Source organism: Melospiza melodia, chromosome 5 (genome assembly GCF_035770615.1).
Source record: "Melospiza melodia melodia isolate bMelMel2 chromosome 5, bMelMel2.pri, whole genome shotgun sequence".
NCBI classification, from domain to species: Eukaryota; Metazoa; Chordata; class Aves; order Passeriformes; family Passerellidae; genus Melospiza; species Melospiza melodia.
Genome location: NC_086198.1, coordinates 96,442,060 through 96,468,384, shown reverse-complemented (window position 1 = coordinate 96,468,384; position 26,325 = coordinate 96,442,060). Strand labels below are relative to the sequence as shown.

At 44.8% G+C, this 26,325-nt stretch overlaps 2 protein-coding genes across 7 annotated transcripts in view; both read right to left on the bottom strand.

The window, feature by feature from the left end:
- The window catches only part of UVSSA (UV stimulated scaffold protein A), a 47,829-nt gene extending 43,569 nt beyond the window's left edge, over window positions 1–4,260 (bottom strand). The window contains exons 1-3 of the mRNA XM_063157953.1: window positions 4,056–4,260; window positions 3,491–3,821; window positions 6–126 (exon numbers count right to left, since the gene is read on the bottom strand). Coding sequence (XP_063014023.1) covers window positions 6–126; window positions 3,491–3,821; window positions 4,056–4,153 — 550 coding nt within the window. The 5' untranslated portion in view covers window positions 4,154–4,260. The remainder of the gene's footprint in view (window positions 1–5; window positions 127–3,490; window positions 3,822–4,055) is intronic.
- A 14,174-nt stretch (window positions 4,261–18,434) lies between these two features.
- MAEA (macrophage erythroblast attacher, E3 ubiquitin ligase) overlaps window positions 18,435–26,325 on the bottom strand; it is a 49,056-nt gene continuing 41,165 nt past the window's right edge. For 5 of the 6 annotated variants that reach the window (XM_063157952.1, XM_063157947.1, XM_063157950.1 and 2 more), the window contains 4 exons: window positions 24,262–24,370; window positions 21,318–21,451; window positions 20,439–20,634; window positions 18,435–20,060 (listed from right to left, as the gene is read on the bottom strand). In XM_063157952.1, coding sequence (XP_063014022.1) covers window positions 19,965–20,060; window positions 20,439–20,634; window positions 21,318–21,451; window positions 24,262–24,370 — 535 coding nt within the window. In that variant the 3' untranslated portion in view covers window positions 18,435–19,964. The remainder of the gene's footprint in view (window positions 20,061–20,438; window positions 20,635–21,317; window positions 21,452–24,261; window positions 24,371–26,325) is intronic. The other variant, XM_063157951.1, reaches the window with a different exon arrangement.

Sequence of the window (26,325 nt, the reverse complement as noted above, 5' to 3'; positions counted from 1 at the left end):
CCAACCTTCCATTTCTTTTTCAGTTCTTTTGACTTTTTCTTTGTAAATGTTCTCCAGACGTTTCTGCTTCTCCTCTTCCCTCCTCCTCTCAGCCACAGTTCTGGCATGCACATCCTGAAAATCCACCTAAGGAGGAAATGAAGAAAAAAGGGTGACATTCCTCGTAAGAAATATATAGAAAATCCATTTCCTAAGATCCTTATCTGTGGTGAAAAATCCTGAAACGTCAGCCATCGGGCAGAAGCTCAGCAGCATTTCCTTTTATCTCTTCTCCCCCTTGAATCAATAACTGCAGCAATTGTGAACAGAGTTTTTACTCCTACTAATAAAGGACTGTTGAGAATCAATGGCTTTCAAAAGGAAATCATAAAGTAGAAAAACAAACCCCCTAAACCCCTTAGATTTTCCCATCCAGAGTGCAGGAACAAACAGGGCTTTGGGAGACTTCTGTCACAGCACTGGAGACCAGGAGTCAGGGAGAATGAGCAGGAAGAGACAATGCAGGGGAGATATTAAGATTACATGAAAACATCACACCATGTCCACCAGGAAATTTAGGAAAATTTTGTAAGCACTATAACAACCAGTGTATATATATACATACATATACATATATCTATATATCAGACTTACAAAAAGAACTTTTTAAGAAAGGAAAGTAAAAGAGAAGACCTACAATTTTATTAAGAAACAACTAATTTGTGATTTTACAATTCCATTGTTGGATTTTGATAGTGAGGGGAAAAACATTCAGTCTCACTTCCTTATGGGTGAATTATAAATATTAATCTGAACAACTCAAAATGCCGTTTCTTAAAATATTAGCAATATTTGGGTTTTTTTTTTTTTAGTATGGTCTTAGAAGGGATTGAAAACACAAAATAAATTCACTCTTGTTTTGAAGAAGGGAGGCTTGATTGCATTAATGCTGAAGGAAATCCTTTTGAAAAACACAGAATTTCCTTTGATTGCTACCACATAACTTCTATGAACTGCCAGACAGACAGTGCTGAGCAAGCCTGCACTTTGCTGATTGTGCAGCCCACGACTCTCTTGCAATGTCTCCATCACAAACACTCAGTGAAATTTGTTATTCTTGCCACTGCTAGATGATCAAGTGAGTCAACAGCCAGGAGTGGCTCTCAGCAACCTACAACAAAGTTTTGGAGTTACACAAAGGTTTTTGTCTAACAGCTCTCAGAGAAGCTGGCATGGAGGGTCTCCATCAGTTCAGAAACAGGGACACACACCAAGCTGGCTTTACAGTAGGGAATGGGTGGGCAGAAGGGTGGCAGGGAAAAGATCTGGCTTCACAGCCTACTGCACCATGCAGAGCACCAGAGTGACCTTTCTTGGTTTTCAGGATCTGAAAATCAGGATCTGACTTCTGCAGGTTTGCACAGCTGCCCACAGAGAACTGGGAGAAACAGATCCACCCAAAGAGCAACACTGCTCACAAAAGCAGAACAAAGATCCAGAGCCCAGGAAGTGCAGCCACCATTCGCTGCCAGTCAGCCTGCAGTGCACAGCAAACCAGGCACAGCTACAGCTTCCTAAAGCACAACTTCTGCCTCCTGCCACAGCACCTGCAGTGGAGGCATCTGCCCATCCTTTCCCATTGTGCCAAAAGGACCAAGAAGCCTTTTATTGCTGGTCTGCAATTATGGAACTAAATGTCTGAGGAGCAAAAAACTGCTCAAGTGAAAGGATGCTGAGCAGCAGGCTGAGACAATTACAGCAACTACTGTGAAAATACTGGAATAAAGCAGTACCATTCTCTGTGTGCACCTGAGATCCTGTTCTGTCATTCCATCCAGGCATTCCTCAGCCACAAAGATACTACGATATGAGTCTGTGCCCAAGTATGCAAACATTTGGAAATATGTGAAATATTTTTCCTCTTTCTTCTTCTTTTTAACTTTGAGACTGCAGTTTGAAAATAATTACTTTTATGTATACTGAAGCATTATTTGCTCTTGAAGTCAAACATCTACAGAGGCACCTACTTGGTCCCTATTACTACTGACCTACTAACATGAACAGAGCGGGGAGTTCTCTAGCTCTACACCCTAGAAGAGCAGCAGCTGTCATCTTCTGACTGTTTATAAAGTGATTTTGGTGATTATTACAAGAAACCCAACCAAAACCCAACTATGGGCCACACACAGAGCCAGCACACCACCCAAGCTGCCCCATGCTACTGTGCCAAACCAGTAAAACTCAACAGTGATGTATTTTGCTACAAAAAAGTAGAAATGCCTCCTCAAAACTTTTGGTTGCTTCTCACACTTCAAGCATTGAGCTGGCAAAAGGCCAGTTGGCTCACAGCAAGTCTTTGAGTACAAGAGTTACCAAGCTACCTGAATTGCTTCTATTGACATTAATGTTTGTAGAGGAGCTCAAATCCAGCTGCTCTAGAAAAGAGCACAGCTGGTTCAAAACCTGGAGAGGGATCCCCCCGTTGTTACTGGGGAGCAGCCCCTGACCCCAGGAGCACAGGCAGACCTGCCACACTTCAGCAGAGCTGTTGGACACCTGTGTGAAACTGTATTACATGTTAAAGCCCCCTCGTCTCAGTCTTGCACTGTCATTTAATTTTCTTCCTTTCTTAAACAAGATAAGAAAGGATAATTCAAAAACAGTCATCTTTTGTGAGCAGATGCCAATATCTGTATAAAAAACCAGCACAGCACAGTTCAGGAGGGAACACCATTAGCTTACGGTGGAACAACAACAGAAATACTTCAGGTATCACAAAAGCTTTTCATCTGTTGTTAGGAATCTGAATCTGCCTTTGTGAAGAGAAAGAAAACCAGTATGTTTACTGAAAGCCTGTTATTATAATTGTAGGTAGTGTGAATGCTAGAACAGTGCTGCAAATTTCACTGTTGCACCTCAGAAGACAGACTAAAGCAGCAGAATGTTCCAAACACAGTAACTTGAAGTGACATCTAAAAGCTAAGGTTTACATGAAATTTCTCTGTCATAAAAGCTCTTTTCTGGCACAGTAACACTGCAGCTGAGGGTGGCAGGCATGCACACTGGCAAAGTTGTACAGTAAAGGGGACCTAGAATGGGGCAGCTCAGTACAGAAATCAAGCTAGTTTAAACTAGCTATGGAAAGATGTAGCAGGTGTTTATCCTCAGTTTAGTGCATGACCATTGCTGCCCTTCCCAAAAGAGCTAAACCTTGGGGCTCCAGTGAGGAATCAGTGGGTGAAAGCCAGCAGGTGAGCAATGCTTGCACCCTGAAAAAGGCACAGCCCAGCCATGAGTACAGAACAGAGTTTTAAATACCTACAGTACTGCAAGATGAACAGAAAGCCTGGGGTTTGTTTTCCAAAGACAATCCTCAAGATAAAGTCTCCTACAGGCGATGTCGTTTCCTACAGCTTTTTTTTTTTTTTAACATTTATTGGTTTCCTTACTTTAAGCATCCCCTGGTGATCATCTCCTAATACCACACAGTGGAGTAAAAAACGCCGAGTACCTTCTTGTTCTGCTTTAGGAAGTGGTATCCCAGGGAGAGCTGCTTGTAGGCCTCGCCGTATTTCTCGTGCCAGTCCTGCACTGCCTTGATGGCCGCTTTCCTCAGCTTCTGCGCCACCTCCTTGGGCGGGGGCAGCGGCTGCTCGTGGTCGATGCCCACGGTGAGCTCCAGGAACTCCTGGAAGTTGGAGATGAGCAGCGTCCTGAAGCGGTGGGACCTGGCGAACAGCTCCTGCAGCACCTGGAAGGCGGAGAAGCGCATCTCGGCGTGCTCCTCGCGGAGCCGCGTCAGCAGCAGGTGGTACGCGTGGCCGATGTGCTCCTCCGACGCCCTGAGCGCGGGGACAACGAAGGAAAAGGAGGGGGAGATATTTAAAAAGACGCTCAGCACGTAACAGCATAATCCTGAGGACGTAAATGATTTTAAATTTTAAGTGAACAGCCTCTGTGCTGGCAGCACCCAGTCCCCACAGCAGGCCCAGGAGCAGCGCTCGGGGCGGCTCCGCCCGGGACCGCCGACCTGGGGACAACAGCGGGCCCGGCTCTGCCCCTCCCTCCGGCCGTACTTGCAGATCTTCTTCAGCTCCTTCATCCTGCCGGGCTCCAGCTGCGGCTCCCCCGACGTGGTGAGCTCCTCCACCAGCTCAGCCAGGCGCTGCTCCATCTCCGCCGGCACCGGAGCTGCCGGGACACCCGCTCCGAGGGTCCCTCAAGCCGGGAGAGCTCCGGCCGGGAACCACCAGGGCTGACGGGCCCGGCCGCGGCTGGGCGGCGCCATCTTCCGGCCCTGAGGAAACCCCGCCCCTGAGGGAGCCCCGCCCCTGAGGAAACCCCGCCCCTGGGGAAACCCCGCCCCTCACACGGACCCGCCACTTGCGTAGGCCCCGCCCCTCAGGGGACACACGCCCTTGTGGAGCCACGCCCACGTGGAACGGCGCCCATAGAGTGCTGAGCCCGCGCTCCTCCCCATTGACCACACCCGCATGCGAGCCCCGCCCCCTTGGGGTGCTGCTCCCCCCGCACCGGCGGGTGGTACCTTCCTGCCCCCCCCCCCCGGCACCTACCATCTCCCCCGCCCATGTGACGTGCCGGCACCCGGAAGCGCGGCCGGGGATAGGCCGGGGAAGCCTTAAAGGCGCCGCGCCCCAGTTTTGTGTGAGGGGATGTGGTGTTTAACCCGAGCCCGCCGGTTTTGTGTGAGGGGGTGTTGTGTTAAACCCGAGCCCGCCGGTTTTGTGTGAGGGGATGTTGTATTAAACCCGAGCCCGCCGGTTTTGTGTGAGGGGGTGTTGTGTTTAACCCGAGCCCGCCGGTTTTGTGTGAGGGGATGTTGTATTAAACCCGAGCCCGCCGGTTTTGTGTGAGGGGGTGTTGTGTTTAACTCGAGCCCGCCTGGAGGGGCGAGCAGCCGCCCCATAGCGCACTTGCTTGTCACAGAGTCACACCTCCGAATCATTGACACCAACCAAACATCACCGCTCTAGTCTTTCCTTAAACAGCTCCCTGGGCAGCCCGTGCTGAGGTGCAATCAGCCCTTCTGTGAAGAAATTCCTCCTAATGTCAAACTAAGCCTCCCCTGGCGCGCCTTAGAGCTGTCCTCTCGTCCTGTCGCTGTTTGCCTGGCGGCAGAGCCCGATCCCCTCCGGGCCTCCAGCTCCTGACAGGGAATTGCAGAGATCCACAGGGTCCCCCTGAGCCTCCTGTGAGCCCCCTCAGCCCCCTCAGCCGCTCCTCGCAGCCCTTGTGCTCCAGAGCCTTCCCCAGCCCCGTCCCGATCCCTGGGCAGGCTCCAGCACCTCAGGGTCCTTCTGGTCGTGAGGGGCCCGACCCTGGGCGCCGCTGCACCGCCACAAAAGTGTCCCAAAAGTGTCCCAAAAGTGTCCTTGTGTGCCAGCCGCACAGGTCCGGTTCTGCCGTGGGACACCGTGAGGCGGCCCTGGCTTCGCTGCTGGCAGGACCTGCGGCTCTGGGCTCCCTGCAGACCCCCGGCTCTGAGGGTGCTGCTGAACCGCTGGGAACGAACAAGACCTTGCGGATACCCCCACTTTGAACAGCCTAAAGAAAACAGACATCTAAACTGTCTCTTCCCGTTTGAGGATGTCAGCTAAATGACAGGTATTTCCTTTAATCCACAGTTCAGGCAGGTGTTGGAAGCCGTTTGTGTGGATTGGTGTTGCAGCTGTGTCTGCTGGCTGCTGTGGTGGGGAAAGATGGCACTGAACAATTTTCACTAGGAATAGACTGTGAAAAATGCGTGGCTTATGATTGGCTTTTTGAAAATATTAAAATGAATATTATATATGTTATGTTAGAAAGTTATGCTGTATTTTCTTAAGTAGTGTGTTAAATATAGTTTTAGGTTATAAGATAATGTTAAAATAGAAACTATGCTATGTGAGATACTTTATTTAAAGAGAGGACTCACACCAAGGTAGCAGCCACAAGACACCTAAATCTTTCAGAGAAAAAGAATTTGTTGCTCTCTTATCAGAAGAAACTAACTTCTTCCTGCCTCACTCAGCTGAAGACATGGTTAGGATTCAGAGGAAGAAGCTGACACTGATCAGGGAGAATCCTTTGTTTGAATGGAATTTATGCATCGTGCATGAAGTGTATGAATATGAAACAGGTTATTGTTTTTAAGGGTTAATCCTCTGTTAAGGTGGGTCCTTTTTCAGGCTTATTTTGTCCAGAAAAAGATACCCAGACTTTCTGTAACTCTTTGTTTTTATTGTTTTGGTCCTAATTTGGTCCTAATCCAAATTGTCCAAATTATTATCACTCTGCTATTTTATAGTCCTTTTATTATTATTAAACTTCTAAAATTTTAAAAACAAGTGATTGGCGTTTTTCACATGGACTCACATCTTCAACCAGGTTTACTGCAGTAAATGAATACATACATTTTGCAGTGGCTCTGCTATTTCTGACTCAATGCAAGAAACCAGTGTCATCCTAGTTTTTAATAATGTTTATCCTTTCCCCAATGCCTTCCCTCAAGCACAGTGCATTTCCATGTGAAATTCATGCTGAGTGGCACAGCTCATCTGTAAAGTTTAGATCAGTTTACTCTCAATGTTTATATCTATTTCTTTTCTTCATTTGATTGAAAGTGCCAGGACAACTGCTTTCTGTTAGGGTATGACTTGCAAAAGGAGCATTGCTGTGCTATCTGGAAATGGAATTTCAAAATGAGCCCCAAGCAACAGACTTAGCATCTACAAAGGCACTGATTTCATACTTTTGCATAATGTTTAAAGAAATCCCTGCAAGGAGCCATATGGTTTTGCAAAGAATCAGTTGATGAATGGGTGAATGAGTGCTGAGTTGTGTAACTCATTCATGATAGTCCCTTAGGCAAATCCCAATGAGAGCCAGGCTATTTATTTATTTATTTGTTAAAATCAAAGACAATTACATAAAGTTGTGTTGGCTGAAGTTGCTGAGTCTCCTTTTCCCTTCTACTTAATGAACATGGCAAATATCCACCATTTAATAATTTCAATATTCTCTTCATCTGGACCAGCCTGATAAAAGGCTGAAGAGAGCCTGAACACTGAAAAACCCACTCAGCTGCAAAAGTCACAAACCTTGCAGCTGCACTGATTTTCCCCAGCTGGTCTGGGCTGTTCCAAGGGGTGGAACACAGAACACTGTGGAGTGCAGAGGCAGGGCTGAGCACCAGCTGATATCCCTTCAGAACCTTTGATTTAAATGGTTTTTTTGTTTACACCTGGTTTCAGCAAAACCTGGGTCTGTAGCTTCGTGTTATGGGAATTGCTGAATCCAGGAGTTGCATTTCTCATGTCTGTACTGAGACATCAGCAGGAGCAGCGTGGTGACACTCTGTGGGTGCTCTGAAGTGAGGGACACCCCTCAGGAGCAGCGTGGTGACACTTTGTGAGTGCCCCAGAGCGAGGGACACCTTGCAGGAGCAGCGTGGTGACACTTTGTGGGTGCCCCAGAGTGAGGGACACCTTGCAGGAGCAGCGTGGTGACACTTTGTGGGTGCCCCAGAGTGAGGGACACCTTGCAGGAGCAGCGTGGTGACACTTTGTGGGTGCCCCAGAGTCAGGGACACCTTGCAGGAGCAGCGTGGTGACACTTTGTGGGTGCCCCAGAGTGAGGGACACCTTGCAGGAGCAGCGTGGTGACACTTTGTGGGTGCCCCAGAGTCAGGGACACCTTGCAGGAGCAGCGTGGTGACACTTTGTGAGTGCCCCAGAGTCAGGGACACCTTGCAGGAGCAGCGTGGTGACACTTTGTGGGTGCTCTGAAGTGAGTGACACCTTGCAGGAGCAGCGTGGTGACACTTTGTGGGTGCCCCAGAGCGAGGGACACCTTGCAGGAGCAGCGTGGTGACACTTTGTGGGTGCCCCAGAGTGAGGGACACCTTGCAGGAGCAGCGTGGTGACACTTTGTGGGTGCCCCAGAGTGAGGGACACCTTGCAGGAGCAGCGTGGTGACACTTTGTGGGTGCCCCAGAGTGAGGGACACCCCTCAGGAGCAGCGTGGTGACACTTTGTGGGTGCCCCAGAGCGAGGGACACCTTGCAGGAGCAGCGTGGTGACACTTTGTGGGTGCCCCAGAGTGAGGGACACCCCTCAGGAGCAGCGTGGTGACACTTTGTGAGTGCCCCAGAGCGAGGGACACCTTGCAGGAGCAGCGTGGTGACACTTTGTGGGTGCCCCAGAGTGAGGGACACCTTGCAGGAGCAGCGTGGTGACACTTTGTGGGTGCCCCAGAGTCAGGGACACCTTGCAGGAGCAGCGTGGTGACACTTTGTGGGTGCCCCAGAGTCAGGGACACCTTGCAGGACCCCCTGAAATTTTAGGATAGCTGTATTCAGCCTAATGACGTGAAATTAAAAAGGAGGCTTTCTTCCCCTGCCAAAATGGAACTTAGGCAAAGAAAGGCTTCCCTACAAATAATTTGGAGCTAAAATAACTTTTGTTTCAGATCTGAAGATACAGAAACATGATAAACATTTACATTAAATTGTCACAGTTTGTGCCAGTTGGGTTGTAAAGAAAATGACCTGTGTGAGCTGAAGAGATGCTGAACCAGCAGTCTGAGTTGAGCAAAAGGGTGACAGATATTTCAGAGCTCTGGACTCCCTTGTAGTGGGTAAAGAGCATATTTGAACATGTTCTCAAAGGGGAAATAGTCTATTCATGAAACCATCAATAATGCAAGGCCAAAGGTGCTTGGTGACCTCCTCTAATTGTGTGAAATAGTGACTGTGACAACACTTTAGCCTACTGTAACCTTTTATAGTTCTGTCATAGGAGGAGATGAATGAACCTGCTCTGTGTGCTCTAGATCACTAATTAAATATCCACTTGTGGGTTGGATGGAGCAGCAGTAGCTGTAGGAGAACCATCACAAATCAAGCAGCACCTTCCTTTACAAAGCTTATATTCATCTCTTGAATAATTTTTAAAAATGATCCTACAGAATTCCTGAAACTGCACACCAATGTGGACACACTTGATTAGTATCAGTGAAGGTAAATTGTTTCTTTCTTCACTGGAATATCTGTGCAGACTCAAAGTGGAGTTTAATGAGCATTTTCCTCTGTTAGTATATATCCACACCAGGAGTTAACATTTCTGCAGCATGTCACGACAGTTCCACTGACCAACATTATTTTAGATTTTGCCCTGCTAGGATTCCTAAATGTTTCACAATTTTTAGGCAATTGAACCTCAGTGCAGCTCGGAACGGGTGCTGCAGGTGCAGCCAGCAGATGTGATCCCATCCCTTGGGCAGCAGCACCTCCTGCAGGGTGACCTCAGCCGTGTTGCTCCTGCAGCCACCCCTATCCTGAGCTTCAGCTCGTCTCACCTGAGTGCTAAAAATCCTCTTAAATTGATAATTCCCGCTTTTCCTCTTTGCACAAGTCATAGTGGTAAAATTATACCAAATACTGAAAACGCAGCATTTGTGGTGAGCATTGCTCGGTAAACTGTACACAAAATTCTCCTGGTATCCTTGACATCCAGTTCTGCTGCATGTGATGGAACCTGAATTCTAGTCAGGTATGGGGTTTAGTTTTCTGAGATGTAAACAAAACTGGCAGGCTGTAGTTTCAAGGTATATTTACAGGGATAGCAGAGGAAACTGCACTGCCAGCACTGGTCTGAGCTGGGTGACTGAGAGCCTCTGCTCAGCTGAAATCACAGAAAATAAATACCCTGTCACTGCCTTTGGCACTGCATTCCTGCATGGCCAGAGGGCACAGCCCCTGAGAGACACGGGCTCCTGGCTGCTGAGGGAAACGGTTCTACATCCATTTAGAAAATGGTTTATTTATTTAATAAAAAATGCAAAAATACCCAAACAAACAAAAACAACCAAAACAACCCCAAAACCCCAACAACAACAACAACAAAAAGACATAGAGCTATGTCTAAGTACATTTTTAAATGTGAACAGAAATGAAATTTATACAGGAGCATCATGTCCTTTTAAGAAGAGTTTCTTTGCAGAGAAGAGTAAAACTTGACATTATCAGGCTGTGAACTTTGTCACTCTTCACACCAGTGTCCCTAGCGAATTGCACACACCAAAAACTCCATTGATTTCCCCGTGCAGGAGCAGCCCGGGGCATTTCTGCCGGGGTGCAGCCACACACGGGGGGAGCACTGGACACTCCTGCAGGAGTGGCCCTGTGTCCCCGTGTCTCTGTGTCCCCTTGTCCCTATGTCCCCATGTCCCTGTGTCCCCATGTCCCCTTGTCCCTGTGTGTCACAGACATCTTTTCTGAAAAATCCTTTCCTTAGGATTTTTCCTCCTGAGAAGCTGGAGGCCTCAGGAACAAAATGTAAACATTGATTATCTGCTGCTGTGGAATGCAACAGGTGCATCTGGGATTGGTCTCATGTGGTTGTTTCTAATTAATGGCCAATCACAGTCAGCTGGCTCGGAGTCTCTGAGACACAAGCCTTTGTTTTCATTCCTTTTTTTTCCTATTCTTAGCCAGCCTTCTGATGAAATCCTTTCTTCTATTTTTTTAGTACAGTTTGAATATAATATATATCACAAAATAATAAATCAGCCTTCTGAAACATGGAGTCAGATCCTTATCTCTTCCCTCATCCTAAGACCCTGTGAACACGGTCACACCTCTGTCTCCTTGTCCCCGTGTCCCCTTGTCACCGTGTCCTCGTGTCACCGTGTCCCTGTGTCCCTGTGTCCTCGTGTCACCGTGTCCCTGTGTCCCCCTGTCCCTGTGTCGCCGTGTCCCTGTGTCTCCTTGTCCCCGTGCCCCCGTGTCCCTGTATCCCCATGTCCCTAGTGTCCTTTTTTCCCCGTGTCCCCGTATCTTTGTGTCCCCTTATCCCCGTGTCCCCTTGTACCCCTGCATCCCCGTGTCCCCAGTGTCCCCGTGTCCCGGTGTCCCCGTGTCCCCGCCCTGGCGCAGCCCCCAGCAGGTGGCAATGCAGGCGCACCTGTGGCCCTTCCAGCCAGGGAGGGCCGGGGCTGCTCCTGGGGAAAAGCCTCGCCTCGGAAATCCCGGAGATGTTTGCAGCATCAGCTCCAAACCGTTTTCACTGTCAGCGAGAGATTTGATTTCTTCAGACTGGAGGGTTTGAGCTTACAGCAGCCTGTGGCAATGGGGTGGGCGTGCCAAAACCTTGGGGGTCCTGGCAAAGTCATGGAATGATTTATGTTGGAAAGGATCCCCAAGATCACCAAGTCCAGCCATTAACCCAGCCTTATCAAGGCCACAGATATCGAAATGTGGCATGTTATATTTATCTATAGATACAGACACACACACACACATACATACATACATACATACATACATATAAAATGTCCCTTAAGAGCCCCACTTTCAACCCTTTTCCACATATTCTGTTGCATCTTCCATCCCTGTGCAGAGCCACTCTGTTTCCAAGCCTGGAATAAATCTTGAAACAGATCTGAACCTTTAAACATGACCACAGTCTCACAATAAAATAGGCAAAGAAGAGATTTTGTTTGAACAAAGCATTCCTGAGTATCATATCATAGAAACAATTTTAATGACAGTTTAAAAGAGAACACATGTCTCTGAGAAAGCACTGGAAGTGGGGGCATTTTCCAAGAGGAATGACTGTGTTTGTAGAGGTAAATTAATTGAGTAACCCAAAATATAGAAACAGATAAACACAGAAACATTAAAAGTGTCTAGTGGTACTCTGCCTTTTTTCTAAACACACATGCACACACAAAAATATCCATCTAAAACAAATAAAACCAACACCCTCCAAAAAAACCCAACAAAAGCATCCCCTCCTCCCCAAACTCTAAAGTAAATTTAAAAAATCAATATGGAAGATATTTGATCTTGTTAAGATATTTGATCAATGAAAAAAAACTTGATTGCACCAAAAAGCTGCTGAAAAAATTATTTTAATTATTTTCCCTTTTTATTATTACTGTAAAAGCTGTTGCTGTCAGAGGAGTGCCTGTGCCTTGAAGGGCCAGTGCTGGTGAGCTGAAACCACAGCAGAGCTGCCCAAACACTGCCCTGGGCACCCCGAGCACAGCTTGGTTCAGGCGGCTCCAGAGGAAACGAGGGGAGTGCTGAGAGCTTCCACCGCACGAGTCAAACACTGTGGAACTTTGCTGGCTACAAACATGAACCCAAATCATCTGCAATCACTGTGCTTTCTCTCATCTCCAAATGCTCCTATCACTGCTTGGACTCTGCTTTAAATGGTGCAGCAAAAACCCGAGGGAACAAGATCTATCTGACACAGAAATACCCTGCACTGTCTCTTCAAAAGTGTCACAGATCTTGAAGTGCACAGGAATATTTTACTGTCAATCCATGTTCTGCATTTGCTGCATAGAAAAGCAGCAGCCCTTGCTATTTCAGAGCCATCAGCAAATTTCAAATATGTCTCTATTATACAGAATCACTCTGTGGGAACAGCAGGGTTAAACAGTTTCAGAGCAATAACAAAAAGCACTAAGTAGTTTAAGCTCTGTAAAATGTGTAAACAGCACAGCAAATACTAAAAGAATCTGCATTTTATAAAGTTCTTTAAAAAATTCTGTGACATTTAGGAAGGGTACAAGAACAAACAGCAGAACAGAAATAGTTGCAATAGTGCCTACTAGTAAAGATTTAAATCAGTTTTGATTATTGCTGGGTAACTTGTTCATAAAATAAAATTATCTTCAGGGAAAAAGATCACATTAAATAATTCTGGGTATAGCAGTGAAAAACACAAGGAACAAAAGATGAATTCAAACTGGAAACCAGGCACATATTTTACCAGTGAGGAAAGAGATTCCCTGTGTCATGATGATGTTTTTCTGACAGATGTGCTTGAACCAAACAGCCCTGGATTGTCAATAGTTTTGAGACTCGGCATCCAAAATCAGGACACTGAGATGTGTTGCCAGTGGCTCTTTTGGAGGGCATTACATTACAGAGAAGACATTTTAGACAAAGCAGAGATGGCAGGACAGGACATTCCCGGTGACTCAGTGACTGTTAAAGCAGGACCTGGCTATCCCTGCAGTTATCTGTGGTCCTGGAGAGGGGGCAGCACAGAGGGTTTTGCAAATAGAGTGTAAGAAAAAGGATATTGTGTCTCTCTGAAGCATCCTTGATTTAAAAGTGAGTACTGGAAGTTTTCAAGAATATTCCAAATTTCAGGACTCAATTACCCACGGACAAAGTAGGGTGATAGAAAGGTTCCTCTAATGGTGGGAGCGGCCCCTCAAACTGCTTGGAGCAGATGAAGTTGTGAGTTGGCATTTTTAATCTTTGGTATTTTGACAGAACTGATCCATACTGGTGTATTTAATGGGATTTGCACAAAGTTTTAGAACATTCCAAAAATTTGTTCTGTAAGACATCTTGTTTTAGCCTAGATCTTTTAGTATCTCTTCACCTGAGCATGATCTTCACCTATACCTTGAGGTGTTATATTGAAATAATATTTTTAATAGCCACCCAAAATTTCAGTGTTAGATTCACGTGCCCAAAGATTCTTGGCTTCTTTGGCCAAGACAAAACTGACACCAGCACTCTGAGTTCTTTTCATGGTGTTCCTGGAAATAAGGGAGGGAAAGAATTATGCCAAACACTTTATTCAGATAAAAATTTACTCCAGCATCTCACACCCTCAAGTGCAGAGATCACAGGTGATGTTATTTATGGTTTCCCAGTGCAAAGAAAGCAGTCATTATCCTTTGCTAATTGGTTTAGAATAAGGGAGGTATTTCTGGATGTGGCAGCTGCTAATCTTACTTCAGTGAGGAACTCTTCATTTTACCTCCTCTGAAGAAAGTTCCAGAGACTCAGGGAATATGTTTTGGCCAAGGGTAGGAAAATTTCTCTCTTAACAGGGCAGGTGACATTCTTTCCAATTATTATAAAAAATGAGGTGTGTCAAAGAAGGTCTGTTACTCACTGAAAGAGCAAAGCAGCAATTCAGCTGTAGCCTCTGGGCTTTTCTCTCCAGCTGGTAGTTAAAGTGAATCATTAGCTGTCCTGTAGCACCAGCACCCTGGTTATTGACTGTTTTTTGAAGTAGGATAATGCTGCACTGAAGCCACATAGCTGGCAAGGGATATTCAAAGAAAACAGATGCCACAAAGCCTGGATCATCAGAGGGTATGTACGTCTGAGATCAACATTTGCAAAGTGCTGCTGGAAAAGAGAAGCCAGCAGATTTGCATCAGCAGCATCAATTCTCATCTGTTCTTCCCTGTCTGACCAGATAGGATCACTCTCTCCATGGTGTCTGTCCCATTCCAGGGCTGTTCCTCCTGGAGCTGGCCGTGCTCAGCTCCCACACACCAAGGCTGGCAGCTCAGCTGCTCCAGGCACCCTCTGTACCCACAGGAGGGGCAAGTTCAGACACCCTGAGGGCAAGGCCCACTTACAGCCCCCGAGCCAGCCTGTTGGGCTCAAGCCTCATGGTGACTGCAGGGAAGAGGCAGGGAGCAGGCTGGAACACTCCTGAGACAGGAATGTGGCCCTGCCCTCAGCTGCTCAGGGCTGGGGCTCCCCTGACCCTGACCCTGACCCTGCCCCTGCCCCTGCCCTCAGCTGCTCAGAGCCGGGGCTCCCCTGGATCCCTGGCAGTGCCCAAGGCCAGGCTGGGCAGGGTTTGGAGTAACCTGGGATAGTGGGAGGTGTCCCTGCCCAGGGAATGAGGTGATCTGCAAGGTCCCTTCCAACCCAAACCATTCTGATTCAATGTGATCTGATTCCCAGACTGGACACTGGAGCAGCTTCTTTCCATTAGAGCTGAACAATTAACAATCCCAGGATCACTTGGTTTCTACAGGAGGCACAGTTTTTTCAATTCCATGTTGCTGAGTTATTTCTGGTTTCCTCAGTGCATCTCCCTCCCACCCATGTTGCACATTCCCATCTTTATTAGGAGCAGGCAGCAAGGTGCTGGGTGAGTTTTGTAACAAAGTCTGGATCTCTGTCACACAGTACTTCCATGTTAATTTTTTCTTCTTTCACTTTTAAAAGCTTCAGATATTTTAATCTCTTTGAAAGGTAACTGGCTGATAACATTTCTTAGATCTACCCTGATGTTTGATCTCATTTTTGAGGAGTCAAAGCAAACAGCTTTTCTTGTTCAGCAGTCCTTTCTGTTCCTTGTTGTTCTGCTGTTTCCTATTGTTCTTCTTGTGGTGCTGCTTATTCTTCAGCTGATTTCCTCTGGCTAAGCATACAGATCTCTGATAACTGTAACGTGATCAAATAGCAGGATTTTATGGTGTAGCTGAAAATACCTGATTCACAACTGTGAGCTTCTCAGTGAAATCAACTTGTTGCCAGCTAGCTGTGAGGACTAATTTTATTTTTGATATTAAGAACTCCCATGTACAGTTTTAGAACTTCAGTTCAAACTGAGATCAGGACTACATCTCTTAGGATCGTTTTTCAATGCCTGGTTCTCACACAACTTCTCACAAAAGGCAGCTGTAAGGCAGAACTGCTTTGTGCTGGCTCTGCACCTGCTGTGCCAAAAACATCTTCAGCCCTCACATCCAACAGGAACTGAACTGGAACTCCTTGCTCCCTCTCACTGGCCTTGATTGCAATTTTTTCCCCCTGACTGTGCCAGAGATAATTCTCCATACAGAACCTACCTGGCTCTCAGAGGATGTGTTAGTAAAGGGTTAAGAAATTCTGCTGTCCTGCTCTGCCCATCCTATATCTCCTTCTAAAACAAAGAGAAAGTTGAGCTTCTGACAATTTCTCAGAGCTTAGCTAATACGGACAAATCTTTAAAATAAATGACTGAATTAAGAAAAATGCCTTTATGTGTGGCTGATGCAGGATGCAGAACCAACCAGACACTGAATCTCTGGAAAAGGATAACAGCAGTGAGATCCTGGTGAATCTCTGACCCCCCTCATCATCAAACAAGGAACAGATTCGGGGACTAGAGGGAGCTACTGGAAACTAATTGATCTGCTCAAGGAGGAGATGAAAATCACATTTGACCAACCATCATGTGGATCTGGGCTGGGCTTTATTGGGTGTTCAGATTAATGAGTTCAGAATACCTCGTTATGGAACATGAAAATGCAGATGGAGAAGTTTTAAATACTCATTTTGTTCTATCAAGTGACCTCTATTGTGCATCAGGACACCCAGTGCATGCTGTCAGTGTGGGTCTCAAAGCCCCCTCAATAAAATGTTCAGTGTGCTTCCCAACACCCTCTGCTCAGGCTACCTGAGGCTGAAATAAAAGCAACTCAGAGTATTCCTTTTTTTTTTCCTCCCTCTGAATAGTGGTCCATTATGCATGTTCAAAGGCTTCTTTTTGGCAGATTTCCAGCTGTAATTTTCTCATTCTTCCTGTCCCAAATAATATATTCTTTTTTTCCCCCAAAGAGTAATTTTATTACTGAGTAGAAAAGGTCATGCTTATATTAAAAAAAAATCCAAACCCTGACTACTTCATCAGTCTTTAAAGCTTGCAGGAAAATGTTTTGCCAGAGTTTGTTATCAGCTTTGCCATTTCCTACACACAACGTTGTGACCTCAGCATCCTGAGCCCTTCTCAGCCTGGAAGATAATGGGAGCTGAAACAGGCACCAAAAGCCCCCAGGGCACTGGGCAGAGTTACCAGTGTCTCTCTTTTGCAGCACTGGAAAACCTTCAGCGTTTAGAGCAGGGCTTGGGACCACAACAAACAGAGGGTTAAGGCAATTCTCATCCTTGGTGTAACTGTGGGAATCAGAGTAACCTGTCCCGATCACAGCTGGGACAAACTGCTGCCTTCAAACAGGAACACCACAACCAAAATCCAGAGCCTCGCTGCCTGGCACGACTGAAAAAACACCCCAGTGAGGGAGAGTGTTCATTTCCAGTTCAACCAGATCTTGAGAGGAAAGAGTCTTTGCTCTACTAGAGAGCTTCTACCATCTCAAACAACTTTATACTTACCCTGAGCCACCTGCTGCTCTTGGTTTGATGTCAGGGCCACCTGTGAGATGAGCTGTGAACCAACACCTCTGCTGGGCCCAGGGCTGCCCCGAGCAGCCAGGGAATGCAGAGCAGAGCTCCAGGCTGCACCAGAGCAGAACACACTGCCACCATCTGTGACCCTCACACAGCTGGAGGCTCCAGAGCCACGGCCTGAGAGCAGCCCAGCAGGGCAGCCAGAGGCCAGGGCTGCCGGAGCACAGCGGCCCTGCGGCACTCACAGCGGGCTGGGTCACTGCAGATCCCCAGAGGGAGCACCCAGAGCTAACACACGGCTGAGGCTCCTTCTGGAACCTTCCCTTGTAACAGGAACGCAATCAGGGACTGAGTGTGCCTGTTGGCACCAGTGACAGTGACACACAATCAGGGACTGAGTGTGCCTGTTGGCACCAGTGACAGTGACACACAATCAGGGACTGAGTGCTCCTGCTGGCACCTGTGACAGTGACACACAATCAGGGACTGAGTGTGCCTGTTGGCACCAGTGACAGTGACACACAATCAGGGACTGAGTGCTCCTGCTGGCACCTGTGACAGTGACACACCAGCACAGACTCAGTGGTCCTGCTGGCACCTGGCCCTCTGATCACACCTCCCAGAAACTGAGGCTCTCCTTGTAGGACAGCTGTTCTCTTCTCCCATCCCAAACTAGGATTTTTTGGAGTGTGGGTTTCTCCAGCACTCTACTCAGGTCACAGAAATCATAAGAGGCTGGTCTCAGGAAACCACAGCTCTAACTGGTATTTAAGAGAAGCAAAAGCAACAATTTCCATGCCCTACAATTGCTGTGCATTTATCACACGTTCCCTGAGGTCCAATAGAAATCTACTGCTTCTTTCTTGCTTTGGCCTTTTATGAATTCTTGCAAAGTAGGGAAAAGTGAGTTTGCCATGCTCAGAGCTATGCTTGCCCTTCTGCAAGGATGCTGTGAACAGTGGCCCGAACAGGGGTGCTGCTCCACGTGGGTTTGAGTGACACTGCTCCTCAGGGTGACATCCTCCCCACTCTGAGCTCAGGGTGCTCCAACTCTTGCCCCAGGGGAAAGGAAGGGAAAGGAAGTTACTGCAGAACTGAAAGCAAATTACTCCAGTTACTAACCTAAGTTCTCTCAGTATCTCCACCTACTCCTGGTACACTGCATTTGTCCTAAGGAATCATTAAATTTGCCACTTCAGAAGATGCCCAGAGAAGAACAGACCCCTGCATTGCAGCAGTGAGTGCAGAGCACTGGCCCACGCCAAGCTGGCAGCACTGCAGTGGTGCAGACACATCTGTTCTGAAGCATCAGTAATTGATACCCACTAAAAATGGAACTTTTTCAGACACACCTCCCTGGAAATCCCATGTATTTACAGTTCCACAGGGGCTAGCACCAGCAGTTCAGCAATATCTGTGACCTTTAAGTGTTGAACATGAAAAGAAGTTGTGTCCTTTGTGCTTTGTGCATTCTTTAAAGCATGGAAAACCCACACCTAAATCATCCACAACATTTTATTAACAGGAAGGCTCTAGGACAGTGAGAGGCAGTGTTCTAGGAAGAACAGAAAAAACCCTGGAGTTTACTGGAGTTCATATAAGAAAAGTTTAAATCAAAAATACCTATTTGATTGAAATGCTCTGAAGGATGACATTCATGGTTGCTGTGTGGCATTTTTTTGGTTTGCTGGGGAAGTTTTGGGGTTTGTTGGTTTGGATTTTTGTATGCATGTGTGTTGTTAGTTTTCTTCTTTTTCTTTTAAATCTTGCAGAACACTGAAAACCAACACGTGCAAGTTCCACAGTTCCCTGCTCTTAACTCTCAGAGAGGCCGCCGAGAGTTAATTCTTTTTACATATAAACACAAAACAGCTTTCTAATTTTATATAATCAAGAAATGGAAAACAATTTTTATTAACATGTCTTACATTTACAATCTTTTATTAGCTAATCAACATCAACATGCAAAAATAAGCGCTAAATACAAACCTCTACAATATGGTTTTGTTTAAACTACAATGGTTTAATTCTTTTGAAAAGTCATAAGGATGTGTTCTGCAGTTGTTAAAATTGAACTATTAGTTTCAGTAATGAATACTATTTAGACCCTAAAATTATGTAATCATCCTGCAAGGCATCTTCAGAAACTTCGCCCAACACTTAAGAATACCAGCTCATTGTCATGTGAGTACATTCTCAAAGCAAGAAATAAGGCAGTAGCACTAATGATTTCATATTGAACCCTATGCACATAACTAATAACTTTAGAAGGACTTTAACACTATGGTAGACTGGAAAAAGAACATTTAAACAAGCATTGGATTTTGCCTGAAATGTTCTCAGTTCTTCGTGATACTTATGCAACCTCCTTAAAATATTTGGGTTTGGAAAAAGACTTCATACTCCTTGAAAGCAGTCCCTATCTGATCCTCCAGAGAAGCCACCTCGTGCCAAAGACATCAAAAATATCTTCCCATGGAAATAAGTTACATCATTCACGTTCAGGACTACTTCACCAGAGGATCATAAAGAAGGCAAAGAGGAGCTTAAAGGAGAACACGTTGGTAGTACTGAGATCTTTGATAACAAAAGGGTCTTGGACAATTGTGAAAAAGAGGGAAGAAAAATGGATTTCATTTCAAATCTGTTCTAAGTTTTCCCCCAGTGCAAGTGTCCATCTTTAAAGAAAGCTATCCTTTAGAAGATGAAAGTACTTTTCTTTGAGAAGAGTCCAATTTTTGACCTTATGTTACAAAACCTTAACAATCAAAATTTGTTTTTGTGTATTTTATTCAAGTACAAACTTAAGTCATAATTCCTCTCTTCTTTTTTTTTTTTTTTTTCCTTTCAAGAGTGTTTATTGTTGCTCATTGATCTTTGGTCGCAAGAAACAATCATGCCACCGACAGGTCTGCTCCCCAGGGTGGCAGCTTTTGCTTCTTTGCCACACATTAAGGCCCCCCCCTTTGCAGGGCATGCCAAGATGCTCTGTGTCAAAATCCCAGCGGCACTTCATCCTGCGGGCACACACCTACATGATGTACACTTTCTCAGCTTGTGAGAAGTTGAAGACTTCTTTGGTTCTTGGGCAAATTACTTTGTCATCTTGACGGATAGAAAGCAGAGACTGAAAAAGAGGGAAACCAAAAGATAATATTCACAACAGTAATTCAAAGCACTATTGAACTGTTTAGGAAATGAACTTTTAATTTAAAAAAATGTTGTGGTCTGAGGTCGAAACATCTTTGCCCCCAGAAGTTACTTACTCTACATTATTGCTCTCTGGAGGGAAAGATTTCCAATGCCATTTGATCTGGTATTATAAATTCACATAGTTAGGCATGTGACCATTAATATATCTTCATTAAGACCAATTTAAGCAGCTAAATATACAGTCCTTAACAAAACATTACTGCAAGAAGTATTCTTCCAGCTTCTGAGTTTCTAAGCTCGTATTTTGATCTAGCTTATTCCAGCAGCTGCTGTTTCAGCCCTCAGCACTCACATTGTAGCCATAGACATATCCATTTGGTAACATCATGGGAGGGTTGTTCTCGTTCATGACATCCCCCGAGATCTTGCACACGAGTCGGGAGTTGGCGCAGTGTGCCATGGGCAGGGGCTGAGCCAGCTTGTTCAGGGATTTGCTACACACGGGGCAGTCGGGGTTTTTGGAGCTCCCATCCTCTTTGTAACACTGCCTGTTAGCAGCAAGTTAGGGAACAATCTCCACCATGAAAGCACAATGAGCTTCCCACGGTATGGAAACCTGGAATGTGAAATATCGTCAGCTGTGCCAGCAGAGCCCAGGGGCAGAATGCACACAACATTTCACTCAAGTTTCATGTCCACACAAAAGAATCAAGGGTTTGCTCTGTTTCAAGGAACAAGACTGAGCAAAACTCATGTCTGGCACAGGTGCAGCTTCTGAGGTGCAGCACTCCAGCAGCACCAGCCCTTCTGCAGCCCAACAAACCCAATGAAATTTCAAAAGATGCAGCTATTTTTGAATATTCATGGAAAACGTTGCAGGTCAATTTGTGTTTAAGTGCTTAAAAACCAGTAATTTTGACCCAGCTCAGTAACCCTTGCAGGCATATTCACTAATTTCAGACATGAAATGACAGCCAAACCAGACACAATGTTACATTTTACCTTAAAATTTTTGTTTGGGCTTGCCTTTTTTTTTAACCATAATGCTCTTAATTATGATCTCCCCTTAATTTAATAGTGACCAATTTATACCCCATTTAAACAACTGATGAGCAAAAATATTGAAGTGCCACATTTCTTATTTGAGCTCTCTGAAAAGCCTCCATAAACCAAAAATAAACCCCCACATGGCTTTTTTTTCACTCCCAGTAATATCTGCTTTAAAGGATACGGTGTTTTTATAGCTGAAAGGCCTGCCTGGAGTGTTATAGTAAAAACAGAATTGTTTCCCAACTGATGTAGTCTGTAGTTATCATATCTAAACTGTTGGATCAGCATTCTCCATCGAGCAGGGTCCAAGAGATCCTGTTAAAAAACAACACAACTATAAGTTGCTTTCAATCTGATTGTCCCAGGGAGCAAAAGCCTGGGAGTGACAAATTGTGCCAAACTCACTTGTGCAAACCCATCACAAGCCAGAAGTGACATCCCAATATATAGTGTTTAAAAAGTACCTTTTAGCACTACTTTATTAACACAAGTGTTATTTAAAATAGCTGGAGCAATATTCAATCTCCATCACCTACCAAATGTTCTAATCAAGTTACGTAAATCCTGGTAAAGAGGTCACTTCTTCCATTTAGTTTCCCAGAATGCTGGGCTACACAGGAAACAACATGAGCACTGTGGAATGGTTCTTCTGCAGCCTCTGAACCATTAACATCAAAAAGTCAGAAGTGTTTTTTTAACTTAAGGCAGGCTAATTCTGCTGATAGTCAATTACAGTACATAATATTTACAGAATTCTGTAAAAAGATTTCAATTTGAAGAAGCTGCCACAACCCCAGGTTAGAGAAAGCTTGCATAAGCTACTCATTTAGAGACAAAATTCTTTAATGCTGTATGTTACCTAAAAGTCAGGATTTTTCTTTCCATGGAAGTAAGAACTAAACCCACAGGTCAAGGATACACTGAGCTTTAAAAGCAGTGCTGTTGAAGAGTCATGTAAGAAGGGAAGATCCTTTGGAAAGACACTGAGTGTCATCTATGCAGGGAGACACCTAATCCTGTCCTCCTTACCCTTTGTATCCATAACCTGCCCTTGGGTCAGGAGGAGTGACAATGTTTATTTACCTTTATATCATATTTATCATATAAATACTATACTGCTCATATTGCCAACTCTGCCTGCTACACTGAGGGACCCAGGAGAAACAATCTGGGGACACCTTAAGCACCTAAAGGTGCCACACAAGGTCTGGAGAGAGACTTGTGACAGGAGTCACTCCCTCCCATCGAGTGACAGGACAGGGGAAATGGCTTCAAACAGAAAGCAAGCAGGGTTAGACTGGGCATTAGCAAGAAGCTTTTTGCTGTCAGGGTGCCAGAGAGGCTGTGGATGTGCCATCTCTAGAACTCTGCACTGCTGAGACCACACCTCAAGTCCTGTGTTCAGTTTTGGGCCCCTCACAAGGACACGGAGGGGCTGGAGTGGCTCCAGAGAAGGGCACAGAGCTGGGGAAGGGTTGAGCACAAGGGAGCTGGGGGTGTTTAGCCTGGACAAAACCAAGATGAGAACACGGTTCTGGGTTGAAGGTTGGTGTGGATGATCTCAGAGACCTTTCCCAACCTTCACAGTTCAATGACTCTGCTGTTGGAGACCAGGTTGGATTTGGCTCCAAGAAATCTGGTCTAGTGGGAGGCAAAGTGACATAAGATTGTTCAACAGATATCAAAGAAAACAGCTTGTTCTGCCACAGCAGTGAATGCTTTCCTTGAAGTCCTGACAGAGGAAAAGCCAGAGAAAGTTCTATTCATTAGTTATTGAGGATGCTTCTTTCCTTGGATTAATAAAAATCAGCTGGTTAGAGATATGATCTCACCAACTTTATCACAGATTTAAAAAGAATTTACTTAAGAGGCATTTTAGGAAGCCATTTATGCACAGAACTCATAGCCAAGATACTAAAGGTAACTCCAAACAACCATGTGCTGCAATTGTGAACTAGGTAATTATTAGAGAACTCAAAACTTCACTGCCATAAACTAGAATGCTTTAAGTCATATCCATAAGCATTAGGGAATTTGCTCTCATTGTATGGTTGTATGTGGAACAATCCCAGCTATTTCTCCTTGTTCTCCCTCACTGAAACACTCCATCCAAACCAGCCCTTAGAATAAAACACAGGATTCTTATTTCCTACCTATTCCTTTCTAACTGCTAAAATATTGATAAATTCTATCTTACACCCAGTCTTCTAACACATCTATCTACATTTATATTCATGACTTAGATCAAATCTAGCATGCAAAATACCAGGATCCTTCCAGGACTCCAGGATGAGCAAAGAAATTAAAATTGATTCTGTGGGTTGTTCGTTTCAGGGTTTTTTTGTGTGGTTGTTTTGTTAAACCATGATTTCATCATCATGTTTAGAAAATGTGTTTATACTGGCACTGCCAGTACTGGCTTGGCATTTCATGGAAATCTTGTCTTGCTTTGACAACTCAGCTCTTCTCTACCTTCTGCCTCCAAAGCAAGTTAAAAAGAAGTGAATTAGCACATGACCACAGAACTGTCTGTAGAAACAGCAATCTGTGAATTTTGTGCTTGATTTAAATTTAGATGTAGATATTACCACTAATATCTACATCCATTTGCATAATCCAAATAAACGAAAACTTATTTTAAGGAACAAAAGTACTGCTTTCACATCATTCAAATCATCCTTCATTTCCTCATCCCAACCACTGCAACAACAGTAATGTGAGGAGCAGAATTGAGAACTGCTGCTGGTGTATTAAATCCACAGGTTTGTAGGTTGAACAAGACTCTCTCTTTTTTTTTTTTTTTCTTTGTACTTGCCCATCTTCTGCTCTTGCTGTATATTTAATTATTGTGCTTCCAGCCCACAGATCTCTAATGCTGGGTTCATGGTAAGCCCAGCTCAGTGTCAATGCATGTTACTGTTACAATCCAGCTGAAACAATACAAATATTTTCTCGATTAATGTACAAGGACTGGTTACTAAAATTAAAAACTCCTACAAAGGTGGAATTTAGGAAGTAAAATTTTTTAAAAAAACCTTTAACTTGATATTATCAATGTATTTTCCTGTGCTGAAAAAAGAACATCTGTTTTCATATTGTACTGCAGCACAGAATTTCAGTGTTACCTTATAGGGAGAGATATGAGTGTCTGAAGGAAAGGCCAACATTCCCATCACCTGTCGAACCTCATCCAGCTGGCTCCCCTCAGCCTGACTGAAGTGCTTTCTTGCATGTCTGAAACAGAGAATTGATACTTTATTAGACAGCCTTGGCTCCAAATCAAGTACATTCACTTAATTATGGAAGACTTCAGAGAAAACCTACAGATTCTGCTCTCAATGTATGAACTCCAGGAGTGCTCTATGTACATTTAAAGGACTTGGAAAAACCACATCCTGCAAATGGGAATGCAAGAATGACTAATAATTACTATTTTTACACTGTGATTTCTTAGAAACCAGAATCTTTCTACTGTAGTGTGAACTCTTGCCTCACCTAGAACTAAAACAACCATGATTATTAGAAGAATGATTATTAACCATAATTATTAGACAAAATGCCTCTGCTCATGCAGGCTCAGTGTATGACACTCCTCTGGCATACACTCACCAGTGAGATAAAGGCAGGCTGAAAATCAGCTGTTCCAAACCCATTGCACATCAAGAGTGTTCAAATAACTGCAACGTTTATTTTGAATAATTGATTCTTTGGAGGCAGGGGTATAGGCCTGAAGACAGTATCACTTCCTGTGCAGACTACAAGAAATTGTAGGGCAATGTAATAGAAAACCCCTTGTTAAGAGCACCTTTTTTAGCCAGGAAAATAAAAAATTATTAGAACCTCAGTATAAATTTTTGTACTTTAACACATACAGATTGTAAGGGATAGACACATGGCTGAAAGCTTGGATATTTGAAATAAGTGATAGAATTACCAGAACCATATTTAAATAAAAAATACAAACTTTAATATTTTTCAGGAAGTAGTAAGAAACCACAAAATTATTACAGATTATGAGGATATACAACTACTTTAAAAGCCTGTATGAAAGTTTCCCCGGTCTGGTGTTCACAAGATCAGTAATTCTCAAGTTGGAGTGTAAGTGTGCAGGAAGACCTTCAGCCTTTAAACTGGTGATTAGTTCAGCATTTCTGCTAAAGCTCCTGTTTTCAGTGGTGCACAGATGTAGCACAGCAGGCTGGGTATGGAACCAGCATTACACTGAATTTCTGGCATTGCATAAGTGTAGGAGAATTCTCCCTGTGCTGTGACTTCTGCAGGAAAGATACCAAGTCATCTCTCAAGTCCTCCACTAAGAATTTGCTCTTTTTAAACTTTTGAATAGTCTTTTATTAATTCCTAAATTACTGTTAGGAATAGACAGTATTTTCAAAATCCCCATTTCATGGCTTGAATAAGAAAACCTAGGCAAGTTGGTTTTTTTTTTTCCAATTCTGAATTTGACAAGTACACTGAGGTCATCAATACCATGAGAACAGTCACTTCAGCAGTGTTTCAGTACTCCCACTTCCTCTCCCACCCAAGCCAGGAAGCAATGGAAGTTATGTAGGACAGAATGTTTCCACCCAATTTCCTATGCTGGGTGAGCAATTCAGGAATGTAAACATTGTTCCCCAGGTGATAACTGCTGTGAGGGCAGAAGCACAAACCCCCTGGCCTGGAGAAGAGACAGCCTGGACACACTGGAAGAAAGCTAAAACAACTGTGGAGAGCTGCAGATGAAAATGAGAGCTTTTGCAAACACAGATTAGACAAACAAAAAAATTCAGATCTACCAGCTGAGATTATCTGTGCATGCATGAGAGAAAAAGGGGGAAAATCTTCTCACAAGAACTGCTCAGAGTGCAGTTGTGTTCTGTGGCTTGCACAGCCTGGTTAGGGCTGAGGCTCTCCTCCCTGCCATCAGCCTTGTATCACTGAGCACACAGGGATGTGGTGCCTGTTTGGGCTCAGCCACAAGGAGTTGGGTTTCCAGAGTGACCTTGTGTTAGTCTGTATCTCCTGACTTTCCCTCTCTCCTGTGTTCTTTGAAAAACAACAAGGAAGTTTCCCACAAGGTCTGCATGCTATGGCTGAACTCCCTGCACTGAGAAATTAAAATGGAGCAAGGCATCTTTCAAAGGTGAGCAAGTTCATTAATTCATAGCACTCAAGTCTTTTTTAGATTG